The following is a 19,266-nucleotide window of genomic DNA, read 5'->3' on the forward strand; positions in this document are numbered from 1 at the left end:
CGAAGTGATTCAAATTTAAAATCCAAAAACAGATTAAGTTGTCAATGAAAACACAACCTTTTTCTGCGAATATTAATCAATTGGAAAATATCTTTACTTCCAGAATTGACTGACTCCAATTCAAATTGACCCCAAACCTGCAGTAGAAAACTTGAAATAGACTAGCAACAATATGAGTAGAACATCATTTATTTCATGTATCTGTACAATAACAGTAATACAGATATTTACAGCAGAGCTCACATTAACTCTAAACAACAATATATACATATACTTCATGAACAAACCTTGATGAGTCACTCATCATATTGTATCATATTCACCAACATGTTCTTAATATAATACATCTCTTACAGGCTTGTTTACACTGGGACGACACAAAACGACTGCTATTGGAGAACAATTGTGCAGATTGATTGTGTATCTCCTTAAAAGATTACCTCTGTCCTGTTTTTACTCCGTTAATTAAATTGCAATGTCTGCAGTCGCTTTGACAGTATACTTTAGAGGGGTATTCTGCCACTGTTTGTGCCCTACCCCATCTCTTCCCATAGAACCTTCAGAATATCACTCTCTCCCTGCTATGTTTTAGATTTACAGAAGTGTACATAATCTCTTTATAATTCCCAAGTCTGTTTTGATTTGGTATATCTGTCTTGTTTCACTTGCTCTTCTGTGTGACCTCTTAGATTTTTTTTTTTTTTTAAGTTCTGTCGCCTCTCTTTCTGTCCCCCTCTTCCCCTCCATCTGTCCTTCCATTCCCTCCTTGTCTTTGTTTTCACCCCTCTCTTTCCCTTCTTTAGTTTGATTTCTAGTCTCTGACCTTTTTTGCCTCTCCACTACTCAAACACTTTTCACACTTGTCCTCCCCCCCCCCCCCTTCATCCCTGTACTCAGCAGTTTAGGATCTTGATGAAGGCCTTGCGGAACTCGATGTTGAAGGTGGTGTAGATGACGGGGTTGACGGCACTGTTGAGGTAGCCCAGCCAGGTGACAGCACTGTACAGGGAGGGGGAGATACAGCAGCTGCCACAGTGGGCCTTCAGCACGTGGGTCAGGAAGAAGGGCAGCCAGCAGATGATGAACACACCTGATGGAGGAAGAGGAGAATGAAAGGGTGTGAGCAAGCCTCAATTCACTCTGCCACTTCCCTTCAGATCATCAAACATTGAAGGGCCAAGGGTAAGGGGTAAGGAGTGAATTTGGACTGGCTGAAACATTCTCTATTCAGCCACCCTCATTGTCTCCTCCTGTTTCTCTCACCTAGCACGATAGCCAGCATCTGGGTCGCCTTCCTCTCCTTCTGCTGCGACAGGGTCCCTTTCACCCTCTCCTTCGCCATCGCTCCCTTCTCCTTGTCTATATTGCGCTCCCTCCATCGCTCGCGGCCACTCATGCCGTCCTCTAAGGTGGCACCGCGGGGTACGAGGGTAGAGCGTGCTGCCACCGTCGGTGACGGGAAGGGCGCGGGTACCACCGAGATAGAAAGGGAGATCTTGGTGGCTCGTCCGGAGGGGTGAGGAGGGTGAGACGGGGGGAGGCTTTGGTCTAACTGGGACAGGAAACCACGCCCCACCAGCTCCTCCTCCAGGGGGTGCACCAGCGCCTCCTTCACTAACATCTAATAGGGCAGGGGGAGAGAGACATGGAGAGGAGAGGGAGGGAAAGACAAATAAGAGACAGAGAAACAGCAAGCGATGTAGAGATATGTACTGTAAGCTCATGTTGTAGGAGATTTCGTAATCCAATTTCATGGTCACAGTGGTCCCCTGTACAGTGGCTCACAGTGTTCCAGCGACTTACCACCTTCTTGCGTTGGGGGGCGGTGGTGGGGGGCCTCGTGATCAGAGTGCACAACTTCACATCCTCAGGGAGGGTACACTTATTCTGAGAGGATGAAGGGAGAGAAAAGAATGAGAGATAGAAAGTTTTTTTTTTAAATCAAACTTTTTTAACTTCATTATCCTGCCTCTGATTTATTGGCTTGCTGTTTTATGGGGTTAATTGATTGATGACTGGCTGATTAGTTGACTGATAGATTGATTGACTAATCATGAACCTTCCTGTGCCTGTGGCCCTCCCCCGTCTTGCCTCCTCCCTGTGGGTACAGTCCGTGTCTGCGGGGCACGGTGCGTCGGCCCCGCCTCCGCAGCACCACACAGATCTGGGCGTACACCAGCAGGGTCACGATGAAAGGAACGTAGAAGGAGGCCACGGATGAGTAGACCACGAAGGACGGATCAGCGAAGGCACACTTGGTCTCCTCCCGACTGGCTGATGGAGTGAAGGGGATGAGAAGAGGTGGATAGAAACACAGAGATGTTGATTGGGAACAGGTGGGAGGAGGTGAATGTTAAAGCAAGAGAGAAGTTTTCCTCTACAGTTCTGGTCAGATAGCCAAAGATGTCAGTCAACCCTAGCTGTTAAATATGTCAAAGTCCCCTCCGTAATGGTTTGGCAACTAAGTAAATGCCTGGTTTAGCTCCAGAGAAGACAGGTACATAGGCATCCGGCATTGGCCATTTCTCTCCATATTCAGGCTGGATGCATGAAAGGCATATCAAATCTGCTTATTATAAGGCCAGGCCACAGCCTATCGCACAACACACTACAGTCTAGTTGAACCCTTTCAACAGTATACAGCTGCTAGCAAATTACTAGATGCTGTACACTGTAAGAAGGTACCTTAAATACTGCCTTTCTGTTGAATTGGATGTTTCGGTGGTAGGTCCAATCCAATAAACGCAAGCTTCCCCGTATACAGTATAACCATAGCCTTTCAATAGGACACGTGGTGACCCTGAACGCCAACCATCTCGTATTCCCAGCGGTGTGTTCAAAGGTGTGTTCAAGGGGCTCTCGGAGGTTACTGATTGTTAACAGGCAGAGTAAAGGTGCTGCGTGGTCAATCTGATATCTGCAGTGGCCATAGAGCATTTACTGTTTAAAAAAAAAATATATATATTTCACCTTTATTTAACCGGGTAGGCCAGTTGAGAACAAGTTCTCATTTACAACTGCGACCTGGCCAAGATAAAGCAAAGCAGTGCGACAAAAACAACACAGAGTTACACATGAACAAACGTACAGTCAATAACACAATAGAAACATCTATGTACAGTGTGTGCAAATGTGGAAGAGTAGGGAGGTAAAGGCAATAAATAGGCCATAGAGGCGGAATAATTACAAATGAGCATTAACACTGGAGTGATAGATGTGCAGATGATGATGTGCAAGTAGAGATACTGGGGTGCAAAAGAGCAAGAGGATAAGTAACAATATGGGGATGAGGTAGTGTGATATGTGATATCACGTCTGCAGAAGTCTGGGCATTTACACTTCTTGTGCTTTGCGGCGCAGCACAGAGCTGTTGTCAAGGAAGTGAGTTTGTGTTTATACAGGACCTCCCGCCCTCACCTACCGTCAACCAATCGTGTCAATGCGGAGCGATACAGAGCCCTCCGCATTGTTACAATATTTGAGAGGCACACAGCCATGGGGATTTGGCCTCTGCATGCCTCCATACGAAGCCCCCGGCCACATTTTCTGATCAAGTATATATTGGCTTTTAGTGTTGGCCACTCCAGCTCGAGTGGTTGTTGCATCAAGCTGTGCAGTATTTGCATACGAAAGCAGTACTCTCTTCAACCCCGTCCTCAAGGTTAGGAGCTTATGTTCCAAAACCTCAGTTCGCTTCTTTTTGCACGACCTGCAATAATTGTTTAAAAAAAAAAAATCAAAATACCATCTTGAGCAAAACGTGATGATGTGCACGTTATCCGACTTAAAATGTCTGCCGCATCACCGATAAACATTCTGTATTGTGGATGTGGACTGACGGGCCAATCAATGAGCCCCTCTTTCATTGAAACTTGTTGACTGATTAAAGCATACAGAGCTGAACGCTGTTAGTAAGCAGTAGCGTGTCTATGTGTGCATGTGCGTGTGGTGTTAGTGATTGCAGTTACTGCATAGCTGGGCGTCATGATTAAACAGATGTAGGCCTATCTAACTGATTATTCATTCGGTCTCTCACCAACTGGTGATACCCATATATCCAGTAGGGCTGCAATCTTCTTCCAGACTGACTACAGATGGACTGGAAGATCGCAATAGTTATTTTACATAGCTAATAACAAAAGGGGTGTGGGTTTCTGCACGCGTGGCTTCCCGGACCATGTTCATGTCTCTCCTAGACTTAAATGAGTAAATGAGACTAGAGCACTTGTGATTGAATAGATTCATCGGAGTGGCTGCTGTTCCGGATTCTCTGGAACCCTACTTGCTGTTGCTAAAAATACATAGATTTCTGTGCATGCGGGATCCATTAGCCTACCTCCGTTCAGCTGATGCTCAGTCACTCCGTGACTCCGCTGCCGCTTGTACACAAAACAGTTCAAACAAAGGTAGTTCTTTGTCTGTTGTAACCATAGGCTATAGCAAACAAGTACGACACAAGGCGGTTTTCTAGCGATTTAATGTTCTTCAACATCATTGGAAACATTGGCTAAACAAGGCATATTGCTGGCTATATGGCAGCATAACTATAAAGATCACGCAAAACGCTAATCGTTTTGCCCCAATGCAATGTGTAGACTGCGTCTTGCTTCTACGGCAATATCCGTTACAACAGACAGAGAAGGTTCCTGCCTCATATACAATGCTCAAAAAAATAAAGGGAACACTTAAACAACACAATGTAACTCCAAGTCAATCACACTTCTGTGAAATCAAACTGTCCACTTAGGAAGCAACACTGATTGACAATAAATTTCACATGCTGTTGTGCAAATGGAATAGACAAAAGGTGGAAATTATAGGCAATTAGTATAGTAATTAGTTTCACTTTTGAATGCTGGCGGTGCTCTCACTCTAGTGGTAGCATGAGACTGAGTCTACAACCCACACAAGTGGCTCAGGTAGTGCAGTTCATCCAGGATGGCACATCAATGCGAACTGTGGCAAAAAGGTTTGCTGTGTCTGTCAGCGTAGTGTCCAGAGCATGCAGGCGCTACCAGGAGACAGGCCAGTACATCAGGAGACGTGGAGGAGGCCGTAGGAGGGCAACAACCCAGCAGCAGGACCACTACCTCCGCCTTAGTGCAAGGAGGTGCACTGCCAGAGCCCTGCAAAATGACCTCCAGCAGGCCACAAATGTGCATGTGTCAGCATATGGTCTCACAAGGGGTCTGAGGATCTCATCTCGGTACCTAATGGCAGTCAGGCTACCTCTGGCGAGCACATGGAGGGCTGTGCGGCCCCACAAAGGAATTCCACCCCACACCATGACTGACCCATCGCCAAACCGGTCATGCTGGAGGATGTTGCAGGCAGCAGAACGTTCTCCACGGCGTCTCCAGACTCTGTCACGTCTGTCACATGTGCTCATGTGCTCAGTGTGAACCTGCTTTCATCTGTGAAGAGCACAGGGCGCCAGTGGCGAATTTGCCAATCTTGGTGTTCTCTGGCAAATGCCAAACGTCCTGCACGGTGTTGGGCTGTAAGCACAACCCCCACCTGTGGACGTCGGGCCCTCATACCACCCTCATGGAGTCTGTTTCTGACCGTTTGAGCAGACACATGCACATTTGTGGCCTGCTGGAGGTCATTTTGCAGGGCTCTGGCAGTGCACCTCCTGGCACAAAGGCGGAGGTAGCGGTCCTGCTGCTGGGTTGTTGCCCTCCTACGGCCTCCTCCACGTCTCCTGATGTACTGGCCTGTCTCCTGGTAGCGCCTCCATGCTCTGGACACTACGCTGACAGACACAGCAAACCTTTTTGCCACAGCTCGCATTGATGTGCCATCCTGGATGAACTGCACTACCTGAGCCACTTGTGTGGGTTGTAGACTCCGTCTCATGCTACCACTTGAGTGAGAGCACCGCCAGCATTCAAAAGTGACCAAAACATCAGCCAGGAAGCATAGGAACTGAGAAGTGGTGTGTGGTCACCACCTGCAGAACCCTTCCCTTTTTTGGGGGTGTCTTACTAATTGCCTATAATTTCCACCTCTTGTCTATTCCATTTGCACAACAGCATGTGAAATTTATTGTCAATCAGTGTTGCTTCCTAAGTGGACAGTTTGATTTCACAGAAGTGTGATTGACTTGGAGTTACATTGTGTTGTTTAAGTGTTCCCTTTATTTTTTTGAGCAGTGTATATAATCTTTTTTGGAACATTCATTCAAATTGCAGCTGTTCAGAAATATGAGGCAGAAACGGGCTACTGCGTCATACCGATCCAAATTGGCTGAGGGTGAGTAAAGACAGAAATGTGAATGTGTGTAAAATAACACATGCGCAGAACGTGATTCAGATCCTTAGATTTTAGAATGAAGTTTCCAGAAGGGCGGGACGGGGGAAAATTGCTTTCTTTGTAGCCTCGGCCTAGTCATTGACCATGTTGACATGCACACAGAATAACGGATAGTAGCTCATATCTTCGCTTAAGGTCTTATCCGGGATAAGCTGTTGACATGCACCTTTGATATCCCGCTCATGAGGACCTATGAATAAACAGAATATTCCTCATTTAAATATATGGGTTAAATGGATAGTAACTGAAATATAAACTCTGACTGTAGGCCTATAACCTCTCACCTGTAGCGTAATACAATATTAACTCCTGCAGAAATATGCAATTCAAGCAGTAAAATTAAACAAATTTTCAAACATTGTCTCGGGAACAGGGGTGGAGAAATATCTATTTATTTCAGTATCTCGTGAGAAAATGTGAAAGCGTGTGTAATGTGTTGTCTTAGACAAGCATACAGTATGCACCCAAGAAAAACTGAAGTCTTATCAGAAACTTGTTTCGTCTTTTTCTCAGCTTTTCATTTCCTTTGAAACTGATGACATTCGGACATAAAGGACCAATCTTTCCACTGTTTTGGAGTTATTGTGTTTTCTCCGGGGAGGGAACTGAGAGACAGATACAGAGACAGACAGACCTGTGTTGTTGAGTCCAAACAGCAGAGGGCTGGAGATGGCGAAGGAGAGGAACCACACAACAGCAATCATCAGAGCCACCCTCCTCCTGGAGCTGTATCTGGTGTTATACAGCATGGGCATCGCCACCGCCATGTACCTGCACACACACACATGCAGTATTTAGAGCTAACGCGTGCACACAAAGAATCCCGCACGCACACAAACACCTTGCCCACCACCGCCCACACACAGTTCAGTTGCATTGTCAGTCTTTCACCAGTTAAACAAAAGCTGTCCAAGTCAGTTTCACGGTGCAGCAGCGTGACAAACCACTCTAAGAGCCCTCCATAGAAAGCCTGGTGTGAGGAGAGGAGACTGTCATCCCTCCAAAGGGCTGGTAGTCAGGGACAGATACGAAAGAAGAACAGTACCCACACTAAGCCCTGAGACATGGCTTCACATTCAGAGCGAATCAATCTACAAAGGGACAAACTAGGCTACAACTATTGAGGCTGCTGTAATTGTCCATTTCTTTCACTGGTTTTAAAAGGGGAAGGATTTGGTTGGACAAAATAAGCTCATGTTAAGAAGATAATGATACTTGCAAAGTGAGGAGGGTACCCAAAAAGACAGCAAATGTTTTTCTGATGGGAAATTGTTTTCTTTATGGGAAAAACAACAATAACAAACCATAAAAAAATACATTTCCCATCAGGAGACATTACCATCACCTTAAAATACGTTTTTGCTGCAAGGGCACAATGAAATCAATCCAGATTTTGAAGACAGTGTGAGAAGAGAGTGATGGGAGGAGGGCGAGTGAGACAGACATTGTAGATAGAGCGATAGATACTGGAGAGTGAGAGATATACTGTAGAAATATACTGTAGTAAGATAGATACTGTAGATAGATATAGAGAGAGTGTGAGTACCTGTCGATGCTGATGGCACAGAGGTTGAGGATGCTGGCAGTACACATCATGACGTCCAGGGTCAGGAGGATGTCACAGTGGATGAGACTGAAGCGCCACTCCCCTACCACCTAGAAAAGGGACACATACAGTATGAACAATAACACACGCGAGTGATTATTACATGTGCTCCGGAACAGCAGGGGTTTGTAATTCATGGCCCCGATCAAAATGAGTGCCCTACATAGGGAATAGGGTACCATTTGAGACGCAGGCATGCTGATGCATTATTGACTGCTACCTTGACATTATCGGAGGGCTTTTGAAACACCTACGAATGAACTAGTGTAGAGAGCCTAGGAGGTAAAGACAGGGAACGAGACAGGCAGAAAAACACTGGCTGCCAGATGGATAGAAACACGCGCGCACAAACCCACACACACCCACCCACCCACCTCCAGGTAGACGCCCCAGGGCATGACCAGGGTGGCCAGCAGCAGGTCAGACACAGCCAGGGAGACAATGAGGTAGTTGGTGGTAGTCTGGAGGGAGCGCTCGCGCGACACCGCCACACAAACTAGCACGTTGCCGAACACCACACAGAAGATGAGCAGCACCAGCAGCACAGCGTAGAAGTTATAGGGAGGGGAGGAGGGCAACGGAGAGCTGGAGCAGTTGGACGGAGAGAAGGAGGAGGTGGAGAGGGAGAAGGAAGAGAAAGGGTTGGAGGTGAGGGAGATGGAGAGGGACAGTGTGGGAGAGGAGAGGGAGGGGGGGTATGATGGAGAGAGGGAGGAGAAGCCTGTCTCATTGGGGAAAGTAGTCATCATGCTCCTCTGGACAGAGAGTCTGGAACAGTCTGAAAAAGTAACAAGAGAGACTAATAACATCAATAGTTATAACTCATAATTAAGACACACAAAGCTCTACAACTCTGTACCTTGTATATACAACACATACAGTAGATATATGTACAATTCAACTATCTCAGCTCAATGCAGATTGGAGTTGTACATCCTGTTCTGCCTCGAGGGCAGATAGGAATGTGATAAGTTGGTGCGGTGCTGATGGCTCTATAGATTGGAGCATGGCGCTTTCAATATCAGTTGTGGTTTTGATTCCCAAATGGGCCACACATATCAAATGTCTTCGTTGTTACTTCGCATCAGTCGCTTTGGATAAAAGCATCTACTACATGCCCATATTTTTCTACTTTAAGTGAATTACTGTGGTATTCTTCATTCGATTGGCAGTTTTATTCCACCTTTAGCCTATTTCTCTAACACAGCACCTCTACCCTCCAATGTTTCAGGCAGATTGGCTTTGAGATACATAATTAAAGGGAGAGATCTTAAGCTCCCTCCCTGACCCTCTACATTACCCAATATACCTACACCAGCTTACATATAGTGCATTCGGAAAGTATTCAGACCCCTTGACTTAACATTTTGTTACGTTACAGCCTTATTCTAAAATAGATCCCACAGACTCGTCCTCTGTGGGAGACAGGATAATAACAACATATTATTACATGAGAAGAACATAACCTAAATCAGAAGCATACCATCTTACTAACCAACATCAGAAGCATACCATCTTACTAACCTACATCAGGTGATAACTTAGCCTATACTACGCTGTATAAACGTATGTACAGTGCATTCGTAATGTAAAGACCTCTTGACCTCTTATTTTAGGAAATGTATAAATACAAAAACGGAAATATTACATACAGTACTAGTCAAAAGTTTGGATACACGTACTCATTCCAGGGTTTTTCTTTATTTTGACTATTTTCTACATTGTAGAATAATAGTGAAGACATCAAAACTATGAAATGACACACATGGAATCATGTAGTAACCAAAAACAGTGTTAAACAAATCAAAATATATTTAAGATTTGAGATAATTCAAAGTAGCCACCCTTTGCCTTGACAGCTTTGCACACTCTTGGCATTCTCTCAACCAGCTTCATGAGGAATGCTTTTCCAACAGTCTTGAAGGAGTTTCCACATATGCTGAGCACTTGTTAGCTGCTTTTCCTTCACTTTACGGTCCAACTCATCTTAAATGGGTTGAGGTCGGGTGATTGTGGAGGCCAGGTCATCTGATGCAGTCTGAAGTTTACATACACTTAGGGTTGGAGTCATTAAAACTAATTTTTCAACCACTCCACACATTTCTTGTTAACAAAGTACAGTTTAGGCAAGTCGGTTAGGACATCTACTTTGTGCATGACACAAGTAATTTTTCCAACAACTGCTTAAAGACATTATTTCACTTATAATTCACTGTATCATAACTAAGTGCCTCTTTGCATGACATCAAGGGAAAATCAAAAGAAATTAGCCAAGACCTCAGACAAAATAATTGTAGACCTCCACAAGTCTGGCTCATCATTGGGGGCAATTTCCAAACGCCTGAAGATACCAGGTTCATCTGTACAAACAATAGTACTCAAGTATAAACACCATGGGACCACGCAATCGTCATACCGCTCAGGAAGGAGACGCGTTCTGTCTCCTAGAGATACTTTGGTACGAAAAGTGCAAAGCAATCCCAGAACAACAGCAAAGGACCTTGTGAAGATGCTGGAGGAAACAGATACAAAAGTATCTATATCCACAGTAAAATGAGTCCTATATCGACATAACCTGACAGGACGCTCAGCAAGGAAGAAGCCACTGCACCAAAACCGCCATAAAAAAGCCAGACTACGGTTTGCAACTGCACATGGGGAGAAAGATCGTACTTTTTGGAGAAATGTCCTCTGGTCTGATGAAACAAAAATAGAACTGTTTGGCCATAATGACCATCGTTATGTTTGGAGGAAATAGAGGGAGGCTTGCAAGCTGAAGAACACCATCCCAACCGTGAAGCACGGCGGTGGCAGCATCATGTTGTGGGGGTGCTTTGCTGCAGGAGGGACTGGTGCACTTCACAAAATAGATGGCATCATGAGGAAAGAAAATTATGTGGATATATTGAAGCAACATCTCAAGACATCAGTCAGGAAGTTAAAGCTTGGTCACAAATGGGTCTTCCAAGTGGACAATGACCCCAAGCATACTTCCAAAGTTGTGGCAAAATGGCTTAAACAACAAAGTCAAGGTATTGGAGTGGCCATCACAAAGACCTGACCTCAATCCTATAGAAAATGTGTGGGCAGAAATGAAAAAGCGTGTGTGAGCAAGGAGGCCTACAAACCTGACTCAGTTACACCAGCTCTGTCAGGAGGAATTGGCCACCCAATTTTGTGGAAGGCTACCCAAACCGTTTGACCCAAGTTAAACAATTTAAAGGCAATGCTACCAAATACTAATTGAGTGCATGTAAACTTCTGACCCACTGGGAATGTGATGAAAGAAATAAAAGCTGAAATAAATCATCTCTATTATTATTCTGACATTTTGTTACGAGTCCCGCCGAGGATGGTGCCTCTTCCCGTTCGGGCGGCGCTCGGCGGTCGTCGTCTCCGGTCTACTAGCTGCCACCGATCCCCTTTTCTGTTTTCCGTTTAGTTGGTCTAATTTGTTTCACCTGTTGTGTGTTTAGATTAGGGGTTATTTAAACCCAGTTTGCCCGCTCCCTTTTGTGCGGGCTTGTTTTTCTGTTTCGTGTTTGTGGTGTGGATTTTGTGGATTTTTGTTATTCAATTGACTTTGGACATTTCTCTTTACGCGCCCAGTGTTTAGTGTGGCGTCACCGGTTTGTAGGTGATTACGTTAAGGAAATAAATTCCACTTTTTGAAAGAGATTCCTGCTCTCTGCACCTGACTCTTGTTTCCACCACTGGAATTGTTACACATTTCACTTTCTTAAAATAAAGTGGTGATCCTAACTGATCTAAGACAGGAAATTTTTACTAGGATTAAATGTCAGGAATTGTGAAAAACTGAGTTGAAATGTATTTGGCTAAGGTGTATGTAAACTTCCAACTTCAACTGTATGTATGATATTTATCCCAGGTAAAGTATAAAGTACCTAGTATTATGACTGACAGTGTTTCATGAAGCATCTCTTTTTTTCCAGTAATGGCCATGACCAAACAAGTTGGTTCTAAAAGGTAGGCTACAGGTACCCTTTCTGTTTTTGACAATACATGATCTTGGCTAACTGATGACAGAGTCGGAGCAGGCCTCTTTGCTGATGCCACATTTGACTTTGAATGTGTGTTTGCATGACTTCAGCCTATCAGAAAATACTGGGCCAGCCGTTGCCCACTGATCAGCCAAAGGCTGATTATATATTACTATAACAATTTTCTTTTAGCAAAAATCATTAAATAAAGGCCAATGGGCCGCTGTTCATGTCACTTTTCTTATTGTTTTATTTGTATATTAAAACAATATTTCTACCAGCCCACCCAAACAAGACAAATGGTCCAGCCATCTGGCATTTGCTAGAATTGCCAGATGGCCAATTCGCTCCTGGTATAATAGGCCTATTTTACACCAAAAAAAAAGGAATGAATTAAAGCCTAAAAGTGGTCAGCAACTTTTTTACATGTGGAGTGATAATTTACATGACCATTTCTACCAATCTGCATGACAGTTAGGACCTTTGATTTTCATATGGGCATTTTCATCAAACAGAAAATACACTGATGAAAATAAATAAAATCCATTATAAATCACATTGGCTACACCGCATGGCAGTTGGTTCAGGTTCTTTCAATTGCATGAACTATGGTCTCTCTATGCCTGTCTGCCTTTATTCTAGCCTTCTCTGTCTTCAGCTTTTGCTAGCAAACATGACAAATTGTATTAACTATTTTGGGCCCTCAGAGATTCCCGCGCCAGTGATCTCCAGACATACAGCTTTATTTGTGCAAGGGAGAAGAAGCGTCCAGGTATTTTATGATGTTTCCGCAGGATATATCGTTTCAGAGCATTACATTTTCCACTTTCACCCTGAGGCTAGGTGGTTATCGAAGGGGAGAGTGATGGAAACATTTTTCAAATACAAAAACAGACTTTGTTACTTTCTGTTCGAGGTGAAGAAAAAATGACTGAAAAGGGACAGCTCATTAGTTGTGGTTAAAAAGTTAAGACAATCAGAAATACTACAGGTACAGTAAGTGCCAATATAAAGGAAACCCCTACATAAAGTGTCTTAATAGGGCCTTGAGCCATCATGGGCCAGAACAGCTTCAATGCACCTTGGCATAGATGCTACAAGTGTCTGGAACTCAATTGGAGGGCTGCGACACCATCCTTCCACGAGAAATTCCATAATTTGGTATTTTGCTGATGGTCATGTAAAACTCTGAATCAGGAGCTGCTCCAGAATCTCTCATAAGTGTTCAATTGGGTTGAGATCTGGTGACTGAGACAGCCATGGCATATGGTTTACATCATTTTCATCAAACCATTCAGTGACCACTTGTGCCCTGTGGATGGGGGCATTGTAATCCTATGGGGGCATAGCCATTGTAGCCAAAATAATGGCCTGCCCAGCATTTTTATACATGACCCCAAGCATGATGGGATGTTAATTGCTCAACTAATTCAAATCAAAATGTTATTTGTCACATTTACAGAATACAACAGGTGTCGACCTTACCGTGAAATGCTTACTTACAAGCCCTTAAACAACGCAGTTTTAAGAAAATAGACTTAAGAAAAGATTTACTAAATAAACTCAAGTAAAAAAAAAAAAGTTACAATAAAATAACAATAATGAGGCTACATACAGAGGGTACCCAGTACCGAGTGAATGTGTGGTGGAACAGGTTAGTCGAAGTAATTTGTACATGTAGGCGTAAAGCGACTATGGATATTTAATAAACAGCGAGTAGCAGCAGTGTAAAAACAAAGGGGGGGGTCAATGCAAATAGTCTGGGTAGCCATTTGATTAATTGTTCGGGAGTCTTATTGTTTGGGGGTAGAAGCTGTTAAGGAGCTTTTTGGACCTAGACTTGGTGCTCCGGTACCGCTTGCCATGTGGTAGAGAGAACAGTCTATGATTTTGGTGACTGGAGTCTGACAATTTTTGTGCTTTCCTCTGACACTGCCTGGTATAGAGATCCTGGATGGCAGGAAGCTTGGCCCCAGTGATGTACTGGGCCATACGCACTACCCTCTGTAGAGTATTATGGTTAGATGCCGAGCAGTTGCCATACCAGGCGGTGATGTGGTGATGTCTCCCGGGTGGCGCAGTGCTAGCTGCGCCACCAGAGTCTCTGGGTTCGCGCCCAGGCTCTATCGCAGCCGGCCGCGACCGGGAGGTTTGTGGGGCGACGCACAATTGGCATAGCGTCGTCCGGGTTAGGGAGGGTTTGGCCGGTAGGGATATCCTTGTCTCAGTATGTAAATGTAATAAAATGTATGCACTCTACTGTAAGTCGCTCTGGATAAGAGCGTCTGCTAAATGACTAAAATGTAAATGTAAATGATGCAACCAGTCAGGATGCTCTCGATGGTGCAGCTGTAGAACTTTGAGGATCTGGGGACCCATGCCAAATCTTTTCAGTCTCCTGGGGGGGAAAAGGCGTTGTCGTGCCCTCTTCACAAGTTTCTTGGTGTGTTTGGACCATGATAGTTTGTTGGTGATGTGGGCACCAAGAAACTTTAAAAACTCTCAACCCACTCCACTACAGCCCTGTTGATGTGAATGGGGGTGTGTTCGGCCCTGCTTTTCCTGTAGTCCACAATCATCTCCAATTCAGAAACCACACCTCTGTGGAAGCATCTGCGTTCAACCCTTACAAAAAAAGATTGCAGTCAGAGTGCAGTATAACTTCAGTACACTGCTGCATAACTGCAGTTAGAGTGCAGTATGCTGCAAATACGGCATCCAAAATTAAGTTTTTTTTAATGCAGTCATTTTGCAGTGTAACTGCAGTACACTGCAGTTATTCTGCAATTACTGTGACCAAAATAGCACAATCAACTGCAGTTTCAAAACTGCAATCTTTTTAGTAAGGGAGTATACTTTGTATCTCTTATTTACTATATATTTTTCTCCTACTTCCTTTAGTCCTTTGACTGACAGGAAATCAATATGTTTAAAAACAAAGGTAAACTGTCAGTACTGTTCGGCAAATGGGCTTGTTGTGAAAAAGCTCTACATGGCAGTGCTTATGGGAAATCATGGAAAGTGGGTACAAAGCGTGTTCTAAGACTTCGTTTCATGGATAAAAAAGTACCTAATTTTAGATAGAGATATGTTAGAGGGGAATTGAGATAACATTGTTGTTCTATACTGTATGTGTCAGCACTTCTTTAAGCCATACTTAATTAAAGTAAATTATGCAGATGAAGACTCAAAAACGATCCTGTGAAGTAGGTAGTCCAGACTTTTCATTAAATAAGAACCCCCTCTCTTGCTCTCTTCTCAGGGAAAACATCCCATTCATCTCTCTTTCTCTGACAAGCCTTTTCTCCCTAAAAATGGTTGTGTTGGAAAGAGATATTTAACAGCCACCTCATTCTTTTTAGTATACGTCCCTAACTTGTAACTGTTAAATATCTGGTCTCTAAATGACCAGAACCCATGTCCTGGATCATCTTTCTGTCCTTCCATGCGCTCTCTCTCCCCGTCTTCTCTCCCTCCTTGTCTGTCACATGGACTCTAGACAGGTCTAGCACAGCTTTGGGCTGGTTAGTCGCAACAAAAAACATGTGCCCAACCTTGTTCTAGCGAGAGCCAGTCTGTAATAAATATTTCACTGGGCAGCGACAATCATGGGAGGGAAAGGGAGGAAATTGAGCAGCACGAATAAATTGTCCGTGTTGAGAGAGGATGGATGATGGACTCTGTGACGTGGCTGGGCTGGCTGCCGCATTTGCATCCCACTGCTGAGAGTTGGTGGGAAATGAATAAATAAATACTGACTGGTATATTTTAAATCCCTCACTTCTCTCAGACTCAACGCTCCATGATCTACTATTCCTCTCACTGCTTATTAAGACCATGATCAGAGCAAAGACCATCATTTATTTATGGACTAATAAAGTACTTTACTTGTCTTGTCCATGTTTAGAAGCGGAAATGCTGGTGCATCAAGTATCTCAGAGTAGGAGTGCTAATCTAGGACCAGGTCTGCCCTATCCATGAGATCTTACTGTGTACTAAAAGGCTCAACTGATCCTAAATAAGCACTCCGACTGACTTTTAATACATACAGCCCCTGGACTCATTACTAGTCTTAACAATGTAGGTATATTTAGTCCCATTCGTTTTCTAGGGGAGTCAACCACTCTCAGTGTTTTTCTAGGGGAGTCAACCACTCTCAAAGGGTTTTTCTAGGGGAGTCAACCACTCTCAAAGGGTTTTTCTAGGGGAGTCAACCACTCTCAAAGGGTTTTTCTAGGGGAGTCAACCACTCTCAAAGGATTTTTCTAGGGGAGTCAACCACTCTCAAAGGGTTTTTCTAGGGGAGTCAACCACTCTCAAAGGGTTTTTCTAGGGGGGTCAACCACTCTCAAAGGGTTTTTCTAGGGGAGTCAACCACTCTCAAAGGGTTTTTCTAGGGGAGTCAACCACTCTCAAAGGGTTTTTCTAGGGGAGTCAACCACTCTCAAAGGGTTTTTCTAGGGGAGTCAACCACTCTCAAAGGGTTTTTCTAGGGGAGTCAACCACTCTCAACGGGTTTTTCTAGGGGAGTCAACCACTCTCAACGGGTTTTTCTAGGGGAGTCAACCACTCTCAACGGGTTTTTCTAGGGGAGTCAACCACTCTCAAAGGGTTTTTCTAGGGGAGTCAACCACTCTCAAAGGGTTTTTCTAGGGGGGTCAACCACTCTCAAAGGGTTTTTCTAGGGGGGTCAACCACTCTCAAAGGGTTTTTCTAGGGGAGTCAACCACTCTCAACGGGTTTTTCTAGGGGAGTCAACCACTCAAAGGGTTTTGGGATGCGGACCTGCTACCTGACATTCTAAAGTGATAGTTCCTGCAGCTGTAAACCCACCCAATGTGCATGAATGAAGGAACAGCTTGTTCAGTAGAGCCCTAGCCCTCTAATGTGATGCGAGAGTGCTTTGGTGACGACGACCCATTTGATCGGCCACACTCAGGGGCGTGTGTATGTGTGTGGTAGTATGGTCACTTATAGCTAAAGATCATTGGAGAGAGGGGACAGGGGATCAAGAGTGTTAATGGAAATGACATACTCCATATCGAGATAAACGGTGGGAGAGAAGGATACTGAGAGAGACAGAATAATTGTCAGTAAGTTCAAACGGCAAGGAAGAGGGGAACGAGAAGTTGAGATCAAATGGAAAGTTGAGGACTTCCAGATATGTGAAGGGAAACGTCAAAAAACGTAATACCATGGACTGAAGTCACATTGAAGAGAGATCCCACTACTACTAGACATGTGGAAATACAACATCCTCAGCATGGTTTTATTCATTGAGTGGTTATTTTAGGACCAACTACTACTCATGTGGGTACAAGTACACACAGACACAGAGACATAGACCAGATAACATAAAAAGACAGAGACAGGTAACCCAAATGGCAACAAAATTATGAGTAAAAAAGTAGGTTAAACTGCAACTTACCCTCACTTGGCTGTAGTGGTAGTCAGTCCCATACCCTCCGAACAGAAAACTGCAATAGACAGCAGACAGTATGAAAATGTATGCACTCACTACTGTCACTCTGAATAAGCAGAAAATGTCAGCAGAGTGAATCAGTAAGTCACCAGTCAGTCTGCTCTGAGCCTGCTAACCCTCTCCTGTCAGAGCTCACACCTCAACCTCTATAACGTGCAACACACTCACTCCCTCTACTCCTCAATGAGTGTTCCGGCAGTAAATCCCCTTCTCTCCACCTCTCTCTGGTTTTCATGCTCTGTCCGTTCCTCCAAGTGATTTAGCGGTACTCTCCCTCTCTCTTCCCCCCCCTCCTCTCTCGTTAGTGGCTCCTAGGATCAGATCCAGTGAGCAGTGTGTGTGTGTGTGTGTGTACACTCTCTTTAGGAGACGAGACGCTCACTTGTCTTGAAACCTATTCAGAAAAAAAACGGACAGATGAAAACAAATGAACTGCGTGGGTAAAAAGCTCTCTAATTGTGCGACAAATTAAAATCATCCATATACGTTTGGCTGTGCTCGCAATGAGTAGAAGCAGTAGAGGAGATCAGAGAGAAATGAGACGGGGAAGACAATTGGAAGGGAAAATGTATATGCTTCATTAAAGCATAAACGGGGATAGCAATGGGTGAGGGCAGGCAGTATGAGATAGGCAGTGTCATCTAACTCACTTGAAAACACAGTGAGAGTAAGAATTATATCTCATAATTATAACAGATAGTTCAGTGAAGTTGGTTAGTGCCCAAGTACTGAAGCCAGCTATTCACTCAGTTTGTTTTTCATCGTACAGACAGACACCCCTTCGCACTACGAGTCATTTAATTTTGGCCTCTTTTGTAAAAAAGTTCTATAAAATCTGCAGGAATTCCTCTAAAAATAATGGAAATCTGTTCAAGTATTCCCACAAATAAAAAGATAGACATACAGTATGTGATTGTTTTTATTTTAAAATATATATTTTGGGCTTACTTGGTCAATTTGCAGTGTACGAATTATGTTGCAGGCCCCAGTCCATCAGCTCTGACAAAAATCGGCCTGCGGTTGAATCTAGTTGCCTACCCCTGCCTTAGAAGTTAAGATAAGACAGCACACTATCGAGAAAGGTAATTAAACCATCTCCAATGAAGCAGCCCTTTAAGCCTCTCTGTGTCTATGTTTATCTGCTACTTGAACTTTGAACAAATTAGGTACAAATCAAAACCCCTTCATCCAATTACAGTATCTCAGTAAATAACTCACTTAAAATAATCATGACTGCTGGTTTGTTCCATGCACAAAGCTCTCACCAATGCCCCTCACTGGGAGCATAATGTGATCTACACAGTATAGCTGAGACCCAATTCTTCACCGTTCTTCCAAAGTGTGCACACACTTTCTCGCATGGACTTTACAATGGGGTAAACTCCTTCCAGCCAATGCTTACACCATTCCTATGCGTTATAATCTGTGACAGGGAGTGTGCAAGTGTACACTTCTGGAAAAGGGTGGAGATTCGGGACATAGCCAATGAGAAAGCAAGCTTAGAGACTGTGAATAAGGTACCTCAGGTGGTCCAGACAATGGTACAGCCTACACATTGACAACTTGAGGAAGTACAGTAGAGCTGGATAAAAATATTGTGTGTGACACAACTCATTAACAGGAATACTTGACTATGGTATAATACTCAAAGTACATCAGAATGTAGCCATATAGCTATAAAATGTCAATATTTGACAAAGAAATAGCCTATCAGATTAAGAAAAACAGTATAGACAACACTATAAAGTGAAAAGGGCCTTACTTTGCACAGGATAAACTCTCAGATCTACCAGTCTCTCTATTTCAAGGACATGCCAAATATGTCAAAGGAATATGAGACCATACAATAAATAAAAGCTTTT

At 43.9% G+C, this 19,266-nt stretch overlaps 1 protein-coding gene across 2 annotated transcripts; it reads right to left on the bottom strand.

The window, feature by feature from the left end:
- Nucleotides 1-173: 173 nt before the first annotated feature.
- LOC129838064 (D(2) dopamine receptor A-like) lies at nt 174-19,263 on the bottom strand. Of its 2 annotated transcripts, XM_055904744.1 has the most exons (8): nt 17,351-19,263; nt 8,296-8,699; nt 7,862-7,971; nt 6,950-7,086; nt 2,060-2,274; nt 1,804-1,887; nt 1,264-1,621; nt 174-1,090 (listed from the first exon to the last, which is right to left on the bottom strand). In XM_055904744.1, the coding sequence occupies exons 2-8, from the start codon at nt 8,668-8,670 to the stop codon at nt 894-896; spliced, it is 1,476 nt and encodes a 491-aa protein (XP_055760719.1). In that variant the 5' UTR covers nt 8,671-8,699; nt 17,351-19,263; the 3' UTR covers nt 174-893. The 2 variants fall into 2 exon arrangements, with proteins under 2 accessions (XP_055760719.1, XP_055760718.1); XM_055904743.1 differs by lacking the exon at nt 17,351-19,263 and having other exon boundaries at nt 8,296-11,247.
- Between the last annotated feature and the right edge of the window lie 3 nt (nt 19,264-19,266).

The sequence above is a fragment of the Salvelinus fontinalis genome, chromosome 38, assembly GCF_029448725.1.
Source record: "Salvelinus fontinalis isolate EN_2023a chromosome 38, ASM2944872v1, whole genome shotgun sequence".
NCBI classification, from domain to species: Eukaryota; Metazoa; Chordata; class Actinopteri; order Salmoniformes; family Salmonidae; genus Salvelinus; species Salvelinus fontinalis.

Bases quoted from the DNA above. Each gene is read 5' to 3' on its own strand.
- LOC129838064 (XM_055904743.1), bottom strand. From the start codon at position 8,730: ATGTTATTAGTCTCTCTTGTTACTTTTTCAGACTGTTCCAGACTCTCT. The intron at 7,972-8,295 runs GTGGGTGGGTGG...TCCCTTTTCTAG, and splicing joins CCTGGGGCGTCTACCTGGAG to GTGGTAGGGGAGTGGCGCTT. The intron at 1,622-1,803 runs GTAAGTCGCTGG...CTGCCCTATTAG, and splicing joins CCCCCCAACGCAAGAAGGTG to ATGTTAGTGAAGGAGGCGCT.